Consider the following 20,919-nt stretch of genomic DNA (forward strand, 5'->3'; position numbering starts at 1 on the left):
ATTATTGAGTACGTTCAAAATGCCTCCTGAGTCTTCTGGAGAACCTGAAGCCTTCATTATGGTTCAGAATTGGGGGCAGTGTTCCTAGAAGATTAGAAGAAGCAAGTGTAAATCCTCTTAAAAAGAAGATGCCTTCATTCTAGGTCTTATATTGTTCCTATAAGTAGTTTTTCAAGTAAAATGACCAACTCTCAGTAAAAAATAGACAGATACCCTGGAAAACAAGACAACGTGAGTTAGAATAGATAACAGAAACATATTAGAAATTTCAGACATTGGAATGGTGACATCCAAGTCATAAAAATATACTATTTTTTAAGAAAGGAAGGACAAATTTGAATATACTTGAAAGGAGTAAGAAATTATCAAGTATGAACTGGGAAATTTAAAAAATGAAAAAGAACATTTTGAACTGAAGTATTATAATTGAAATTGAAAGTGTAATGCCCATGTTTAACAAGTATAGCTGAAGATAGAATTATTAACTGGAAGAAAGATCTGAAGAAATTAACCCAAATATAGCATAAAGTGGAGAAAATAAAAACATGAAGAGTATGAGACACAGAAGATAGAGGGGAAAATGTCCAGTGTTTATTACTTGGAGTCCCAGAAGGAAGAGAGGGAAAAATGAAGTTAGAGACATTTGAATGCTCTATCATGGGAAGTTTTTTAGAACCTTGATGTGAGACAACCATTCAGAAGGTAAAGAAGTATAATAATTTCCAGAAGGATACATTAAAGGAAATTCACATGGAGAAAAACAGTAGTACTATAAAAAATTAAATGTAGAAATTCTTCACCAGATAGGAAAAATTCCTTCAAGGGAATATTAGCTATACCAACAAGTGACTAATATAACAGTAGTAGTAGAAACTAAAATACAATGGAATATCCTTAATGATCTGAAAGAAAATAACTACCAACTAACCACAAATTCTACACTAAACAGATATCTCTTATGAATCATAGTGAAATAGATCTTCATACGCCACCGCAAGAACTTTCATGTTAGAAAAACAAGCTCCCTGGTTTTTTGTTTTTCCCTCTGCTCTCACACCAGTCAACACAGACTTTTGTGACCTCCAAATATATGGGGACTTTTCCCAATGACAAGCAAGGAATCAGTTCTGCAGTGGACATCAGCTGTGTGTTTTTTGAACCAAGTCAGTTCTGATTGATTCAGAGAAAGTGTGAGCTCCCACAGATTGAGGGGTCAGTTCCCCAGAGTCCTACCTTATCTCTTTAGATGCCATCTATAAGACCCAGGTTGTTTTACCTGTGTTGACTCATCAGCTATAAATCAGGCTTCCCACAATCCAACCCTCTTCTGTTTAGTTAATTTTCTTGAGTAGCTCATAAAACTCAGACAAATGCATTAAACAGTTTATTATAAAGGATTTTTACAAAGGATATAAATGAAGGGATGCAGAGGATAAGGGATAAGAGAAAAGGGGTTCACCACCCTCCAGAAACCTCCATATGTTCAATAATCTCTAAGCTCTCCAAACCCAGTCATTTTTTAAAAAAGACTTCATTGCATATGCATATGAATAATTTATTAAATTATTATCCATTTGTGGTCAACTTTCATCCTTTCTCCCCTATCCAGTGATTGAGAGGGGGGGACTGAAAGTCCCAATCCTCTAATCCTGCTTTAATATTTCTTGGGACCAGCTTCCATTCTGAAGCTAGCAGTCAATTAATTAGAATAGAAAAAGGCACTGTAACTTTTAGTTACCTATTAGGCATTTGCAGGTCCAAGTAAAGAACTGGTACTTTTAGAGTTCTAGGCTGTGGGGTGGGGTGGGGGGCTGACTTTGGGTAGTGAGAACACAACAGATCTGACCACTTTCCCCCAAAAATCAAGCAGAGAAGTAATGGTGAAGTAGGAAAGGAATGTATTATTCAGTGTGACCACACTGGGAAATGGGTACTAGTGTTCTAAGCCCTGTCTTTGAGGAGCTAACAAGATCTTTGGGATTAAATGGGAAGAATAAAAGTTGAGGATACCAAGTATGCATAGTCTAGTAGACATGTTCACATTTTGGTTTGGCCTGTCATTACTACTGATAAGAGTGTTGCTGCTGCCTGGATGCACTTTTGACTCTTCTTGCGAAGTGTTGATCAATCAGATGTGTTGTTCCTGGAATACAAAGTGACTGTTGGAGAGTATAACTCAGAGAAAGTGCAAATCAGAAAGACAACATGGAGTGAGACCTTCCGATTTAGAGCAATGATTGGAAACTTCTAGGTTCTACTCAGATGGTCTGAAACAGGACATTATAACACTGGCAGTTAACTGTGTATTGATTATGATGTTCCCGCCAGTGTTCAAAATATCTTAATTGTTCTTGTCTTGGAACCTTCAGCCTTGAAAGTGAAGGATTACCAGCTTTAGATGAACACTCCTTAAATGATTAACATGCTTACCTGCAGAGTTTGGTAGGAATCTGACCCAAAGTTTAAGGTAGCAAAGAAGACCCAGAATGAAGGTAGAGATGCTTTTAGTTACCCATTAGGCATTGTAGGACCAAGTGAAGAGTCAGTATTTTTAGCAAAAGCAGCCTTTTAGACCCTATTTTGTCAGTTCAGGGATTCCAAGAATTTTGGGAGTTGTATGCCAGAAAATGGGTACAAAGACCAAATATATAATTATTTCACAGTATCACAGTTTGCCACTATCCAAATTTCTTTAAATTTTTAGTTTTAGATGGACCCAAACTTCTCAATGAAGGAAATTTCTTTCTTTTTTTAAAATATTTTTTCAGACATTGAAGGACCTTTATTTTGTTCACTTTTATGTGTGCTGAGAATCGAACCCAGTGCCCCACACATGCAAGGCAAGCACTCTACCACTAAGCCACAACCCTAGCTCCTCACTGAAGGAAATTTCTGAAGAAAAAGTTTCTAAAGCATTTTTTTTTTTTTTTTAGTTTAAAGGAAAATGAAGGTCAGAGATACAAAAACAACAACAACAAAAAAGATTGAAGAACAAAGAAAATAATTTTATGAGTGAATATAAATGAATATTAAGTAGGAGGCTGAGTTAGGAGAATTGCACATTCAAGGCCAACCTGAGCAACTTGTCAAGAACCTGTCTCAAAATAAAAATGACTTAAGTTGTAGCTCAGTGGTAGAGTACCCCTGGGTTCAATCCCCAGTATATCAAAATGCAAAAACAATAAATATAAAGTTTTAAAACTCTACAGAATTAAAATTACAACAGCATAAGAACCAAAAATAAAAGAGAAAAAGTTTTGTAACGTATTGATATTACACATTGGGAAATTAAAGGATACATGTGTTTTCTAAAAAACAAACAAACCAGATTTGATTATAAAACTTATAGACTAGTAAAGGAAAAATATTTGGAATGATTGGTAAACATTACAGATTCAAAGAAGAAAAAAATAAGAAACAGAATAAATGAGACAAATTGTAAAAGTAGAGGGAATAAATAGATGCACTGTGTGTATATATCAGTAATTCCACTAAATGTAAATGGACCAAGTTCCATTTAAAAGACAAAAAGAGGGCTGGGGATGTGGCTCAAGCGATAGCATGCTTGCCTGGCATGCGTGCGGCCTGGGTTCGATCCTCAGCACCACATACAAACAAAGATGTTGTGTCCGCCGAAAAAACTAAAAAAAAAATATTAGAATTCTCTCTCTCTTTAAAAAAAAATAAATAAAAGACAAAAAGAATATCAGCCTGGATTTTTAAAAAAATCTAGTCAGACTCAGTTTTCAAGACTTAAATATAAGCGTAACGATGCAGAAAGATTGCAAGTAAAAACATCATAAAGTGGTATACCATGGAGATAATAATGTAAGAAGGCCAATGTGTTTTTATTGGTATGAGAAAAAAAAAAAAACAGACTTCGAAGCAAAAAAGCAATTATTATTGCCCTCAAGTCTCACTGCATATTGATAAAACTAGTGAGGCACAGTTGTTTCCAATATGAACAATGTTAATTAATTAGACACAAAAGAGTAAATAAAACCCAAAGGAAGCGGAAGGAATGGTAATAAAAAGTAGACTGGAGGGCTAGACTGTATTTAGCAGTAGAGAGATTGCCTAGCATGTGTGAAGAAACCCTGGGTTTGATCCCCAGCATACACACGCATACAAAAACCATAAATAAATAAAAATAGTATAGGGAAATAAAATACAATAGAGAAAATTGGCCAAACCAAAGTATGGTTACTTTTAAAGATCAACAGAAATTGACAAATCTTCAGCTTAGACTGATCAAGGAAAAAGGAGTCTCAAATTATGAAAATGATATCTGAGAGCAGGAACATTATTACTGATCTTACCAAAATAATAAGAATATGAAAAAACATTGAGAATAATGGCATATTAACAAATCAGATAAGCCAATGAAATGAACAAATTACTTGAAAGATACAAATTATTGAAATATTCTTAAAAAGACAAACCTGAGTAGATTTTTAATAAATTAAGAGATTTTATTTGTAATCAAAAAATATTTCAGCCGGATGTGGTGGTGCATGCCTGTTATCCCAGCGGCTCAGGAGGCTGAGACAGGAGAATTGTGAGTTCAAAGCCAGCCTCAGTAAAAAGCAAGTTGCTAAGCAACTCAGTGAGACCCCGAAAATAGGGCTGGGGATGTGGCTCAGCGGTTGAATGCCTCTGAATCCAATCCCTGGTACAAAAAAAAAAAAAAAAAAATTTCCAGAAGGAGTGAGGGAAGCTGAGGCAGGAGGATCATAAGATCAAGGTCAGCCTTTGCAACTTAGTGAGAGCTATCTTAGAATATAAAAAATTAAAAAGGGAATGTGGCACAGTGGTGAAGCATCTCTGGGCTCATTTCCCAGTATCCGGGAAAAAAAAATTCCCCTCCAAAAGAAAAGTGTAAACCTAGATGGCTTCTTGATGAACTCTACCAATTTTTTAAAGAATCAACACCGATACTTCACAAACTCAAAAATAGAAGAGATCATACTTTCTAAATAACTATATTATGTTATTATTACTCTGATACCAGAACATAACAAGAAAAGGAAACTACAGGCCAATATCACTTATGAACATAGAAAACAACATTCCTCTAGGAAAAAAAAAAAAAAACCTAAACTGAGTCTAGATTCATACCATGATCAAATTGCGTTTATCTCAAGAAAGCAAGATTAGTTTACAATTTGAAAAACCAATCACTATGTTATGTCACATTAATAGAAGAAAGAACAAAAAACATTTCTCAGTCTGTAATCTCAACGTACACAGAAAAAGCATTTGAAAAACCCAGTACCCTTTCATGATAAAACCATTTAAAGTAGAAATAAAAGGGAGCTTACTCAATATGATAGAGGGTATCTATGAATAGCCTGCAAATAACATACCTAATGGTGAAAGATTGAAAACCAAGAAAGAGACAAAATTTTAACTCTTAATTACTTCTAGTCAACATTGTTGTGAAGGCTAAAACCCAGGACAATTAGATAAGAAAACAGAATGCAGGAAAGGAAGAAACAAAAGTCTCTTTTTGGATGCCATAATCTTGTGCAATGATTCTCATTATGCACAGTTACCCATATTTGCAATTTCATCAGTTCACTAAAAATTGTAATTTCAAAATCCATACTTGTGGGGCCCTTATGGGTCATTCATGGACATGTGGGGAGGTGAAAATTTTGAGCTAAGCATGCAATTTACACATAGTTGAACAAGGTGACATTATTAAAAAGTTCTAATGCAGAAATGACCAGAAGATGAAAATGCTAGAGTACAGAACGTGTAATGCAAGAAGTTCTGGCACTGGAGTCAGTTGGATGGGTTTGAATCCCCTTGGCATCTGTTAGTATGGTGGCTTCAAACATGTTAACACTTCTGAACCTCATTCTCTATATGGTAAAATTTTAAAAATAGAACATACTATGATATGCCTTTAGGATTTAAGATAATAATTTTTGTGTATGTATACATGTATATGTATACATTATATATATGTATATATATTTCCTCTAGGATAGATGGGTTCAGTATTCACTAATTCAGTGGTTGTCCTAACTTTGGAGAACATAATTACCACAAATAACTAGAACTCCCTACATATGGAGAATCCTGCAGAATCCACAAAAGAACTATTAAAAATAATGAAGCATTCAGCAAGGTTTCAGGATATAAGATCAGTATGCAAAAGTCAGTTGGAGAGTTGGGTGCTATGTCACATGCTAAGGCAGGAGGATCACAGGTTTGAGGCCAACCTCAGTAACTTAGACCCTGTCTCAAAAAATAAAAGGGGGTAGGGATAGGGATGTAGCTTAGTGGTAGTACACTCTTGGGTTCAATCCCCAGTACCAAAAGAAAGAAAAAAAATTGGAATTTTATATAGTAGCAATGAAAAATCCAAAAATGAAGTTATGAAAATAATTTCTTTTATATAGGATCTAAACTAATAAAATACTTAGGAATAAATTTAGCAAAATAAATGCAAGATTTGTGTGTGGAAAATCACAAGAAAGTGTTGAAAATAGAAAACCTAAATAAATGGAAAGTCGTGGTCCAGTGGTCCTAGATTGTAAGACAATATTTTTAGGATGGTAGTTCTTTTCAAATCTGTCTGCAAATTCAGTCATGTCAAAACTTCATATGCCAGTTTTGAAGAATCAGTGAACTGATCTTAAAATTTTTGTGGAAAGCAAGAGACCAAAAATAGTCAAAAGTGTCTTTTAAAAGAATAAAGTTGAGGGGCTGGGATTGTGGCTCAGCGAAAGCGCTCGCCTAGCATGGGCGGGACCCGGGTTCGATCCTCAGCACTACATTAAAAAAATAAATAAATAAAGGCATTGTGTTGTGTCCATCTACACCTTAAAAAAATGAATATTAAAAAAAAAGAATAAAGTTGAAGGACTCAAACTTCGCGAAATTTACTGAAAGCTATAATATGGTACTGGCATAAGAATGGACTTTGATCAGTGTGATAAAATTGAGACTCCAGAAATAAGCCTTTACATTGATAGTCATTTGCCAGGTGCCAAGACAATTCAATGGAAAAAGATTTTTTTTTGGACAAATGGTGCTGGGACAACTGGCTATCCATCTGCAAAAGTATAAACCTGGGCTCTGTATTCACACTATCTACAAAAATTAAACTGGCCATAGACTTAAATGTAAAAGCAAAAATTATAAAACTCTTTGAAGAAAAACATAGGTATAAATCCTTATAATGTTTTAGACATCAAAAAACAAAAGAAAAAAGGAAAATCCAAATAAATTAGGACTCACTAAAATTAAAAACTTTTTTTGCTTTAAAGAATCCTATGAAAAAAGTGAAAAGACAGTTCACAGCATAGAAGAAAATTCTTGCAAATCTATCCAGAATATATGTAGAACTCTTAGAGATCAGCAATAAAAAGATAATCCATCTTAAAAGTGGGGCGCAGTGACACATGCCTGTAATCCCAGCAGCTCAGGAAGCTGAAGCAGGAGGATTGTAAGTTCAAAGCCAGCCTCAGCAAAAGTGAGGCTTTAAGCCATTCAATTATACCCTATCTCTAACTAAAATACAAAATTTTAAGGTTGGGGATATGCCTCAGTGGTCCAGTGCCCCCAAGTTCAATCCCTTATAACCCCCCGCCCCTGTAAAAAGAGAATTTGAATAGACATTTCTCTAAAGAAGATATGCATATGGCCAATAAGTATATGAAAAGATATTTAATGTTACTAGTCACTAGGGAATTGAAAATCAAACCACTAAGGAGATACTTCACACCCACTTCAAAGAAGGAAACAATACTAATTATTGTTGGCAGGTATTTGGTGAAATTGATGGTGGTACAGTTCCTTGGAAAACTGGAAACCCATCAGAAAGTGGAACAAAAAAATTATTACTTAAATTTTTTTTTACATAACAGTGATATTTTGAAATAGCACACATACATGGAATAGGTACTTGTTCCAATTTGTAGTTGTACGTAATGTGGAGATTCTTTGGTCATGTGTTTATATATGAGGATAGGAAAGATAGGTCTGGTTCATTCTGTTTTTTTCTATTCCCATCCCCGCCCCGCCCTTTCATTCCCTTTTGTCTAGTGCAATGAACTTCTGATCTTCTCCTCCCTTGTTATAGGTTAGCATCCACATATCAGAGAGAACATTCTGCCTTTGTTTTTTTGGGGACTGGTTTATTTGATTTAGCATGATAGTCGCCAGTTCCATCCATTTACCAGCAAATGCCATAATTTCATTCTTCTTTATGGCTAATATTCCATTATGTATATATGCCATATTTTCTTTATTCATTCATCTGCTATAGGGCATCTAGGCTGGTTCCATAGCTTGGCTTGGCTATTGTGAATTGACCTGCTGTAAGTATTGAAGTGGCTACATCACTGTAGATTCTGATTTTAAGTCATTTGGATATAAACCCAGGAGTGGGATAACAGGGTCATATGTGGTTCCATTCCAGGTTTTGTAAGGAATCTCCATACTGCTTTCCAGAGTGGTTGCATCAATTTGCAATCTCACCAGCAATGTATAAATGAACCTCTTTCTGCACCTCCTCACCAACATTTTTTGTTGCTTGTATTCTTGATAATTGGCATTCTGACTTAGGTGGGATGGAATCTCAGTGTAGTTTGATTTGCATTTCTCTAATTGCTAGATGTGTTGAACATTATTTCATATGTTTTTTTTACCATTCGTATTTTTCCTTCTGTGAAGTGCCTGGTCCATTTCTTTTATTTATTGGGTTATTTGTTTTTATGGTGTTAAATTTTTTGTATATCCTGGAAATTAATGCTCTGTCTGAGGTGCTGGTGGTATAAAGATTTTTCTCCCATTCTGAAGGCTTTCTGTTCATGTTCTTGATTGTTTCCTTTGCTTTGAAGAGCTGTTTAGTTTGATACCATCTCATTTATTGGTTCTTGATTTTCCTTCTTGCACTTTAGGAGTCTTATTGAGGAAGTTGGTTCCTAAGCCGATATGGTGGAGAGTTGGGCCTATTTTTTCTTCTAGTAGGTGCAGTGTCTCTGGTCTAATGCCTAAGTCCTTGATCCACTTTGAGTTGAGTTTTGTGCAGGGTGAGAGATAGATTTTTTCTACTACTGCTTATGGATTTCCAGTTTTCCCAGCACCAGTTGTTGAAGAGGCTGTCTTTTCTCCATTTTATGTTTATGGCACCCTTGTCTAGTGTGAGATAACTATATTTATGTGGGCATGACTCTCTGTCTTCTAATCTGTTCTATTAGTCTTCACTTCTGTTTTTGTGCCAATTCCATGCCATTTTTATTATTATGACTCTGAAATGTAATTTAAGGTCTGTGTCGCTTTTCTCACTAAGGATTGCTTTTGCTATTCTGGGCCTCTTACTTTTTCAAATGAATTTCATGACTGCTTTTTCTATTTCTATAAGGAACATCATTGGAATTTTAATAGGAATTTCATTAAGTCTGTATAGCGCTTTTGGTAGTACAGCCATTTTTGACAATATTAATTCTGCCTATCCAAGAACATGGGAGATCTTTCAGTCTTCTAAGGTCTTCTTCAATTTCTTTCTTTAGTGTTCTGTTGTTTTGTAGAGGTTTTTCACCTCTTTTATTAGATTGATTCCCAAGTATTTTATTTTTTGAGGGTATTGTCAATGGGGTAGTTTTCCTAATTTCTCTTTTAGTGGATTCATCATTGATACATAGGAATGCATTTGATTTATGGGTGTTGATTTTATATCCTGCTACTTTGCTGAAGTCATTTATGAGTTCTAGAAGCTTGCTTTTTAAAAAAATGTTTATTTTTTTAGTTGTAGTTGGACAATACCTTTATTTTATTTATTTATTTTTATGTGGTTCTGAGGATCAAACCCAGCGCCTTACCCATGTAAGGCGAGTGCTCTACCACTGAGCCACAACCTCAGCCCCTAGTTCTAGAAGCTTTCTGTTGGAGGTTTTTGGGTCTTCTAAATATAGAATCATGTCTTCAGCAAATAAGAATAGTTTGAGCTCTTCCTATTCGTATACCTTTAATTTCTTTCTTTTGTCTAATTGCTCTAACTGGGGTTTCTAGGACTGTGTTGAACGGTAGTGGTGAAGAGGGCATCCCTGTCTTGTTCCAGTTTTTAGAGGGAATGCTTTCAATTTTTCTCCATTTAGAATGATGCTGGCCTTGGGTTTATCATATATAGCATTTACAATGTTGATATATTGATCAAAAAATTATTATATGACCTAGCAGTTGTACTTTTAGTACATAATATCATCTACACAAAATCTTGTGCATAATGTTTGTTGTAGCATTTTTCATAACAGGGCAAATGTGGAAACAGCCCAAATTTCTATTAATTTATGAATGAATAAATAAAATATTTGAAACAATGAAATATTACTTGTCTATAGGTAATGAAGTTTGATACATGCTACAGTGTGGATGAACCTTGAAAACATTATATATCAAGTGAAAGAAGCCAACCCAAAAAACAAAACAAAACAACAAAAAGAAAAAAATCCACAATGTATGATTCCATTTATATTAACTGTCCAGAATTGACAACCATTTGTTGTCCAGAGCTTGGGTAAGGGAAAATGTAGACTCACTCTTAAAGAGTACAGTTTCCCTAGTCATATACTTTAAAAGGGGAGTTCTATGGTATGTGAAATTTTTATTTTTTTAATTTATTTATTTTTGTGATAATGGGATTGAACTCCAGGGCCTCACACATGCTAGGCAAGCACTATATCACTGAGTTACATTCCCAGGCCAAATTATATCTTGATGCAAACAGAATTTTAAGATAGCTTAATGTTTATTTTTTGGAAAAACAAAATAAAACAAAAATACCACTCATAGATAAGCCTTTCATAAGACTGGTCAAGAAAAAACATGTATGTGCAAATATCAGGAATGAAAATAAATATGCTTTTGCAGATATTGAAAGCATAATAAGATTTTTTGTTTTTAGTTGAAGATGGACACAATACTTCTATTTTATTTATCCTTATGTGGTGCTGAGGATTGAACCTAGTGCCTTACATATGCTAGGCAAGTGCTCTACCACTGGGCCACAATCTCAGCCCTTGGAAGGAAGTATAATAAGATTTTGAACAACCTCTGTCGGGAAGTGAAAACAAAATTAGGTAAAGTACGTAAGTTCTTAGAAATACAGATTTTAGCTGGACACAGTCTTGCATGCTTATAATTTCAGCTACATAGGAGACTGAGACAGGAGGACTTCAAGTTCAAGGCCAGCCCGGGCAACTTAGGGAGACTGTCTCAAAATAAAAAATAAAAAGGGTTTGGGGATGTAGCTCAGTGATAGAGCACTTGCCTAGCATGTGCAATGTCCTGGCTTCAGTCACCAGTAAAATACACACACACACACACACACACACATATACACACACACAAATTTATAAAACTAACACAGAAATAAGAAGAAATAGTTTAAAAGTTCATGTAATCTTATAACCATCAAAGAAACGAAATCAGTAATGAAAATTTCTTATAAGTTTTTAGGTTTAGAATACTACCAAAACTGAAAGAAATAATAACTCCTTATTTATGAAGCTAGCATGACTTTTTAGAAAAAATTATAAGAAAAATTATAGGCCAGGCTCACCCACAAATAGCAATACATAAGGACAATATGTCAACACTAAGTTGAGTTCATCCTAGAAAAATGAAGTAATGTAACATAATGAATTAATGTAGTTCATCACATTGTCATATCAAAGGAGAAAATACATCTCAATAATTTGTAGAAAATGTATGATGAATTTCAGTACCTATTTTTAAAGATGTTCTTAGCAAACAGTATAAGGCCATTTTCTCATGATAACTGGTAAACAGTTCAATGGTGAAAACTTGAAAAGAAAAATTTTAACTTGAGATCAGAAACAAGACAGATACAATCTATGGTGATCTATAGTTATCATTTGTAATACAAGTTAGTGGTGGGGGGGAGATGCTAAACACAAAACTGTCATAGCAGATGATACATAAAAAATTCAAAATCTTCTACAGCTATATCATTATTATTTGTAGGGGGATTTGAACCCAGGGGCTCTTTCCCACTCAGCCACATCTCCAGCCCTTTTTAAAAAAAACCATTTTTTTAGTTGTAGATGGACACAATATCTTTATTACATTTATTTATTTTTATGTGGTGCTGAGAATTGAACCCAGTATCTCATACATGCGAGGTGCTTTACCACTAAGCTAAAACCCCAGTTCTCTCCAGCCCTTTTTATTTTTATTTATTTATTTTTTGAGACGGTGTTTCAGTAAGTTGCTTATGGCCTTGCTCAGTTGCTGAGGCTAGCCTTGAACTACCTAGCCACTGGGATTACAGGCATGTGCCACCGCACTCAGCTAAATTATTAATTTCAACAAGAGAATTTAGAAAGGTAGATTGACTACAAAATAAAAAGTTGCTGCAGTGGGCACAGTGGTGCATGCCTGTAATCCCATCTACTAGGTTGACTAGAGCAGGTGGAGCACAAGTTCAAGGTTAGCCTCAGCAACTTACTGAGATCCTGTCTCAAAAAAAAAATAGAAAGGAGTGGAGATGTAGCTCAGTGATAAAGCATCCCTTAGTTCAGTCCCTAGTACCACCTGCCCCCCAACAAAAAAACACAAATAAATAAATACCAGGTTTGATGGTGCACACCTGTCATCCCAGCTACTTAAAACTGAGGCAAGAATATCAGAAGTTTGAGGCTAGTCTTGGCAACTTAAACCAGTTCTCAAGATAAAAAATTTAAGGAGAATAAAAGTGTTGGAGAATGTAGCTCAGAGGTAGAGTGTTTGCCTAGCATGTGTGAGGTCTCGGGTTCATTCCCCAGTACTAAAATTAAAAATGAGATTTTTTTTTTTTTTGTACTAGAAATAGAACCCAGGGGCATTTAACCACAGCAACATCTTCAGCCTTTATAATATTTTCTTTTGAGACAGTTTCTCATTAAGTTGCTTAGAGCCTTGCTGAGTTGTTCAGGTTGCCCTTGAACTTGTGATCCTCCTGCCTCAGCCATCTGAGTCGTTGGGATTAAAGGGCAGAATATATTTAATTATACATACAGACATGCACATATTTATATCTCAGTACTATTTTTATGTAGTAGAGTTATGACACTAAAAGAAATCTTTATAATATCATTAAAAATAATCAGGCACCCTGGAATCTTCCAAAAACAGCATAAAATTATGTATTAGAAATACACTAAACTTTATTGAGAATTATTAAAGACCTAAGTAAGTGGAGAGTATTATTTGTGCATTCAAAGTCTCATTTTTATAAAGGGTGTCAGTTCTCTTGATTTGTACATTCAGTGATACTCCAACCACAATCTCAGAAAATTTATTTAGTATTACATAGATTAGGTGATTCTAAAAATAGGAAAATGCAATAGGCTAAAAAAGCAAAGATACTGGGCTGAGGTTTTTGGCTTAGTGGTAGAGCGCTTGCCTGGCATGTGTGAGGCACTGGGTTTGATCCTCAGCAGCTCATAAAAATAAAGAAAGATATCGTGTCCATCTACAACTAAAAGATAAATTTAAAAAAAGATATCATAGGGGCCTCTTGAGATGTAATTCAGTGGTAAAATGCTTGCTTAGCATGTGTGAGGCCCTGGAATCCGCCCTCCTAACTGCAAAATTAATAATCAGTCAGTCAAAGGTAGGGGATGGAGTAGATGGGAGAAAATTTCTAAAAAGGCTCCTTAGGGTTGATGATGAAGAAAAAGGTAGACAAAAACTGCAGGTTGTAAAATATAAACAAAAGCAGAGACATGATTGCCATAATATTCAGGATAATTTTGAGGAAAGGGTAGTTGTCACATGGTCTCTTTCTTCACCTGTGTGGGGCACTTAGATATTTGTCTTGTAGTTATACATTAGTCTGTATATTTATACATTTTTCTGTGTGTTTGTTTTATGTACTTTTCTCTATAAGTGCTGATTATATTTTGTAATGAATGTAGATTTTTTAATACAGAAATGCAGAATGTTATTTTGATTTTATATTTGTGAACTAAATTTCCATTTTAGCAAAATTTTTTAATTAAAAAATAGATGTTGATTGATGAAACTGAACAAAACCAGAAATGTCTATCTTGTTTGTTTTTCAGATGGGCCCAGTTCTTCATCCATCCACTAATGATCAGAGATGCAATTGACCGTGAAGTTGAAGCTGTTGATAGTGGTAAAAAAAAGTGCTTCATGTCTTTTAACGATTTCTTTCCTTATTGAACCAGTTATTTAGCACATTTATCATTGTTATCCGTAGGCCATTTTATCTTTATATCTTAAAGGGCAACATTGAGATAAATATGTCATATTCATTCCGGAAGGAAATAAATTTCTTATTCAGGTTAGAATTGAAGTAATTTCAAAAGAATACTAGAATTTAGCTTACTCATGGTTTGTTTTTTCAGAATTTTACCATAGTGGCTAATCTTTTCCAAGACAGTAGCCTAATTCTTTTCTTTTTTTGTTTTGGGGGTTAAACCCAGTGGGGCTCTACCACTGAACTATATCCCCAGCTCTTTTTAGTTTTTGAGACAGGGTCTTGCTAAATTGCTGAAGTTCTTCCTAAGTTACTGAGGCTGGCCTCCGAACTTCCAGTACTTCTTCCTCAGTCTCCTGAATTGCTAGGATTACAAGCGGGTGTACACAGGAAGATAGTAGCCAATTTCTTCAAGCTAATTAGGTATTAAAGCTTTAAAAGTTCTCTTACTCTTTCTGTGTGAATAGACGTTTTTCTGAGGCTTCAAGTATACTGTCCTGATATTTATTATAGTTTTTCTTTTGTTACTTGTTATTTGTGTATATAGGTGCTTTGTGTCTTAAATTTTGTTAGTTACAAAAACAATTGTTACAAAAACAATAAACAATTGTTATATATCTATGGATGAAGAAATAAATCCCTGAGCAGGAAATGCATTTAATATTACTTCTTGAGCATTTCTCTTAACTTTGGGATTTAAAGAATGTAAACAATAAGGACTTCCACTATTTTCAATAGGGTGAGGTTCATTAGAGCTTTATACCATAAATATTACCATTGTAGAATAACATTACTTGCTTTATTTTAGAATTAGAATTATGTAGTATAAGTAGTACTAATAGAGTTGGGGAAACTTTGAATTTATATAGGTTAGGTTTGGCTTGTAGCAACTGAAGAATCAAGGTGTCTGTATTTGTTTGTTTTTATAGTATTTTCTTCCTTGGCTTGATTCAGTGTCTAGGTCTAATAATGACTTAATACATTGAGTAGGCTGAGTAAACCACACATGGCCAAAAAGCCATTTGCTTGGAAGTCACCACATCTTTGTTTAACTTATAGAAATGTCACTAGCTATGACCCTCAATTTATTTGTAACAGAGGATAGGATAGCTTATTGCCTCCTAGCTTTAGTAGTTTCTTTAAATCAAGTTTATTACTTCATTTTACTTGCCTACCAAAATCTCTGTTTTAGTTTAGACCCAGATATTTTTTTGAACAAATGAAAAGCCAAAATTACTAAGGAAAGTTCTGAAAACCCTTATCAAGTTTTGAGACTGAATAACTATTATCTGTGTCTTTTTGTTGATGTGTGTGATGCTGGGGATTGAACCCAAAGCCTTGCATATGCTAGTCAAGTGCTCTACCACTGGGCTACATCCCCAACCCTATCTGTGTTTCTTAAATGCTTTCTAGTATGTTTTTTTTTCCTATAGGTTCTAGAATGGGTTAAATCAGTGTTTAAAAATGTAGACCTCTGGGCCAGACACAGTGCTACATACCTATAATCCCAGTTACTCAGGAGACTGAGGCAGAAAGATCCTACGTTTGGGATGAGTCTGGTCAACTTAGCAAGATCCTGACTCAAAAAATAAAAAAAAAAAAATAAAAAGTGCTAGGGATGAAGCTCAGTGGTGGGGTACTTGCCAAGCATCCATAACGCCCTGAGTTTAAATCCCCAGTAGCACCAAAAAAAAAAAAAAAATTCTTTAATTAGATACTACAAGTGTAAATCAGAATATATTTTATTATGCTTCATTACATTATGCATGCACACATACTAGTTTGTTTTGGTTTAAGATGAACTTATGGCAAAATCCCTGTTGGGCTTTGGTTTTTGCTCAATTATTTTTTTGTTTTAATGATAGACATCCTAAATTTCAATTTGTGATCTATTATAACTGATATGACATGTTACTTAAATGTTCATTAACCAGTTTGTTTTTTAAGAGAGAGAGATAGAATTTTTTAATATTTATTTTTTAGTTTTCCGTGGACACATGTTTTGTGTTTTTTTTTTTTTTTTTTTTTTTTTTTGTATGTGGTGCTGAGGATCGAACCGGGGCCACACGCATGCCAGGCAAGCGTGCTACCGATGGAGCCACATCCCCAGGCCCTCATTAACCAGTTTAGAGAGCTGAATAATCAAATGTTATTTTTTCTGTTCCATTTACATGTGAGAGTCTTTCTTCTATCATTCTTCTGTTACTTGTTTCATTTAATGACTTTCTTTGCCTGCATGAAGATGGCCAATTCCATATATATAAAGAGATGGAGGGTCCTGACAGATTCATCCAATAGAATCCTTTCCCTTTATTTGTCTCCTTCTGGTTGTGGAAGAAATTAATTCTTTCCTGGCCTTTTGTTAAATAATACTGACTTCAATACTTTATTACTGTTCCTTGTGTAGATTATCTATTTTTGGTCTATGCTTTCACTGAAGGGTGTGTACGTATATATTTATAAGCATTTATCAGCATAATGCACATAGATTTGCTCAGTGTTTTAGTTTTCCTGAATACATTTAACATGCTCGTAGGACATATCCACAAGGTAAGTTTTTAAGGTGGGATTTATTTATTGCTAAAACAAGATTTTGGCAAAAATTATTCTTAAAATTTAACTATTTTAATATTAGCTCATACTCTCACATAATTAACTATAATATGTCTCAGTGACTGAATGAAGGATATGAACAAAGCCCTTTTATCTAATCATGTGGAAGATTGTGGTCTCTGGGTGTTTAGATATAATGAATTTTTATTATTTATCTACTTTTTTTAATTTAATGGGTCAGTAGTGTTAAGAATACTGGCTTTTTCAGTATATGAGACTTAATGAATGAGATACAACATTATAATTATCATAACCTGCCATGTAATTAAATTCCTTTTTGTAGATATGTTTACATATCTGTGATATTAGTTAACTGTTGCTGCTAAGCAAATTACTAGAATTCAGTGGCTTAAAATAAAACAGGTTTATTTTTTTTGCAGATTTGGAGGTCAGAATTCTAAAATGTTTCCCTAGGGTAGTTTTTCTTTTGGATGCTTTAGGGAAGAATCTGTTTTTATGCTAGGCAAGCACTTTTCTACTAAGCAATACCCTTGGCCCCGGACATGGACATCTTCAGTAATGGAGTTGCTTCTTTTATGTTGTAGCCATATCTTCATATTTTTACAGAGACTTTAAGAAAAGAAAAAATACTCTGTTGAAGCTGTGACTATACTTTTTATTGAATCATCTTTGGATTAGCCTTCATGACTTATAATTAAAGTATTTTCTTAAATATGTTGACTTCTGCTTCTGTTTCTACTGTCACTTTAGTTTCTGTTCTCTCACCAAATATAATAGTAAGGACTTGTAACTGTTTTTTTTTTTTTTTTTTTTGGTTCTATTTGGTGCCCTTCAATCCATTATTCATATTTTCATGCAGAATGAATTTACTAGGAGTCCAAATCTGATAATGTCAATTCCCTTGATTAAGCATCTGCAATGCACTACATTATTCCATGATAAATAATTGATATCATTTTTTGAACATTTATTATTTGCATTATTATGATTGTTATCCCCATTATCCTTATTTGATTAATGGTAAAATTGAGGCTTAGAGGGGTTAATAAGTAACCCCAAGACCCAAAATCAGTTATTTTACCAAAGATCTATAGTCAGTATTGACTATATGATACCAAGAGCTATATTCATACACATTTTATACTTCTCTCAAAGGTCTTACCTAGTCCCTTTCAAAATTTATTTCCTGCTTATCTCCCCTCTCCACCATGCCTTTGCCTTTATTTTGTTTATTTTTATGTGATGCTAAGGATCGAACCCAGTGCCTCTCACACATGCCAGATAAGCACTCTCCCACTGAGCCACAGCCTCAGCCATCCTGCATAACTCTTGTCTAGACTTTTTTCCCTGGCCTCTGCTTTGATTCTGACCTTTGTTTGACCATATTAACCTTCTTTCTGTTTTTTGGAGTTGCCATATTCTCCTTCCCCATTTTCTCCTTAGAATATTTTACACACTCTTCTTCCTATCTTTGCCCAGAAAACTCCTGTTTTGTCTTTCAAGTATAGCTGGAGCCAACTTTAGCTTGAGTGACTCCTTAGGAAACTGGGACCTCTCAGCACCCATCTCTAATTGATATTATCTGAAAACATTTGTTCATTTGTTTATTGCTTCTCTCCTCTGCCTGAATTTAACTCTCTGAGGCCATGGACTTTGCTCCTTTTACTGTTTATTCAAATTTTACTCCCAATAACTATTTCAGTAATACCTAACAACACAGTAGGTATTCATTAAATTTTTTTTTTTTTAAAGAGAGACAGAGAGAAGGAGAGAGAGAGAGAGACAGAGAATTTTTTTAATATTTATTTTTTAGTTATCGGCGGTCACAACATCTTTGTTTGTATGTGGTGCTGAGGATCGAACCTGGGCCGCACGCATGCCAGGCGAGCGCGCTACCACTTGAGCCACATCCCCAGCCCCAATTTTTTTTTTTTTTAATTACTTAATCCTTGGGGCTGGAGTTGTAGCTCAGTGGTAAAGTGTTTACCTCACACATATGAAGCACTGGGTTTGATCTTTAGCACCACATAAAAATAAATAAATAAAGATATATAGTGTCTATCTACAAACAAAAAAAATTTAATATTTACTCCTTATAAAAATCATATGAGCTAAGTCCTGTTGAGTTCATTTTATAGATACAGAAATGTAAGTTAGATAAATTCCTCAAGGGTGAACAGTTTAGTTAGTAACAGAACTGGAATTCTAGCTATCCTAACCTGTTTAGGCTGCTTTAACAGAATATCACAGGCTAGGTGGCATATAAACAACAGAAATTTATTTCTCACAGTTCTGGAAACTGAGAAGTTCAAGATCAAAGCTCTGGCAGTTTTGAATATTTAGTGAAGGCCCAATTTCTGGTTCATAGACAGTCATCTTTGCCCTGTGTCTTTACATGGCAGAGGAGATGAGGAAGCTCTTTGGGAGCAGTAATCTCTTTCATAAGGGCAGTAATCTCATTCTTGAGGTCTCTACCCATTGGGGATTAGGTATTAACATGAATTAAATTTAACTGAATCTAATTGAATTGAATATTGATACTGGGGATTAAACCCAGGGACACACTACCACTGAGCATACACCTTCAGCCCTTTTTTATTTTGAGACAGGGTCTTGTTAACTTGCTAAGGCTGGCCTTTAACTTGTGATCCTCCTTCCTCAGCTTCCCAAGCCACTGGGATTACAGGCATGTAATTAAACCATGCCCTGCTGGTTTAATATTTTATTAGTACTTTGTTCAGTATATTCTTGGACATAGTAACCTAGAGCTGAAACCTTTAGATCATAACTGCCTTATTTCATTTAAAAAATAGGAGAAAACTCTAGAAAGGTGATTGATTTACCCAAAGTGACAGATTAAGTGATAAAGCTAAGCCTAAGTCATTAAGTTCCCAACTTCAGTCTTAAGTGATTTATAAAAATTAATTTTTGTTACTTACTTGTTTTAAGTTCTGTAAGCTTGAATTTCAAAAAAATTAGAACAGATACTAGAATTTAATTTTATTAAAAGTATTTCTTTAAAATGATAGAATATCAACTTGCAAGACCATCTGATGCAAACAGGAAAGAAATGTTGTTTGGGAGCCTTGCTAGACCTGGACATCCTATGGGCAAGTTTTTTTGGGGTAAGATACTAAATAATAATATTTCATATTTTCTAGGTAAGAAAGATTGAGAATAAGAAAAGGTGATAAATTAAAATTATAAAGCTAGGGTAGCTAAGTTCCTTTTGCTTTTTTGGGTGGCTAGATAACTTTTCAACAGAAGGTCATTAAGTATGAATTATGATCTAATTTTATTTTAACTGGTAAGCTGTTTATCTATTTTTCGTAATGGCTTTTTATTGGTGGTAGAATTCATTTATAGCCTAATATTAATCCTTTTAACCAATAGAGTAGAAATTGGGATGAGTTCATCTAGAATATACTTAAAACAAAGCAATAATAAATAAAGTATATTTCAAATATATTATACTTCCCTGAATATTTTGGCTTTATTTGCTTTATTTTTAAGAATTAGGCAGAATATTAATAAACTAATTCAGAGGGTAAACTGAATTGAGTATTAGACTATTAAGCAAGGAAGCTTATTTATTTCTTGTCTGCTGTTGAGGTATTCCTAACCAGAGGTGAATTCCTTGTGTATTAAAATATACTTCAGAATTGTTCCTTAAGAATTTTTGTTTATTATTTATTATACACTATTCAATATTCTTGTTGCTTGCATTTCTTCATAGGTCAAGTAAAGTGGCAGAACATGCATTGTTGGTGTAGAAGACTTTTAAGAAAAAAGTGATTTTAGTTACTTTTATTTTTTTTCCAACTTTTTACAGGAAATGCTGAGACTCTCAAGCATGAACCGAAAAAGAATAATATTGATACACATGCTAGATTGAGAGAATTCTGGATGCATTACTACTCTGCTCATTACATGACATTAGTGGTTCAATCCAAAGGTAATATTATCTTTAGAGTTATTCTAAAGTACAGTTAATCCTTGAACAGTAGTATGGAAACTGTATTGAGTCCACTTATCTGACTTTTTTTTTTTTTTTTAAGATCCACAACAGTTTGAAAAAACTTGTAGAGAAACATACAGTCTAAAAA

At 34.2% G+C, this 20,919-nt stretch overlaps 1 protein-coding gene across 2 annotated transcripts in view; it reads left to right on the plus strand.

The window, feature by feature from the left end:
* Positions 1-20,919, plus strand: part of Nrdc (nardilysin convertase) — a 90,007-nt gene that overhangs the window by 25,716 nt on the left and 43,372 nt on the right. For both annotated transcript variants that reach the window (XM_076860421.1, XM_076860422.1), the window contains 3 exons: positions 14,082-14,155; positions 19,843-19,938; positions 20,646-20,768. In XM_076860421.1, coding sequence (XP_076716536.1) covers positions 14,082-14,155; positions 19,843-19,938; positions 20,646-20,768 — 293 coding nt within the window. The remainder of the gene's footprint in view (positions 1-14,081; positions 14,156-19,842; positions 19,939-20,645; positions 20,769-20,919) is intronic.

The sequence above is a fragment of the Callospermophilus lateralis genome, chromosome 7, assembly GCF_048772815.1.
Source record: "Callospermophilus lateralis isolate mCalLat2 chromosome 7, mCalLat2.hap1, whole genome shotgun sequence".
Classification (NCBI taxonomy): domain Eukaryota; kingdom Metazoa; phylum Chordata; class Mammalia; order Rodentia; family Sciuridae; genus Callospermophilus; species Callospermophilus lateralis.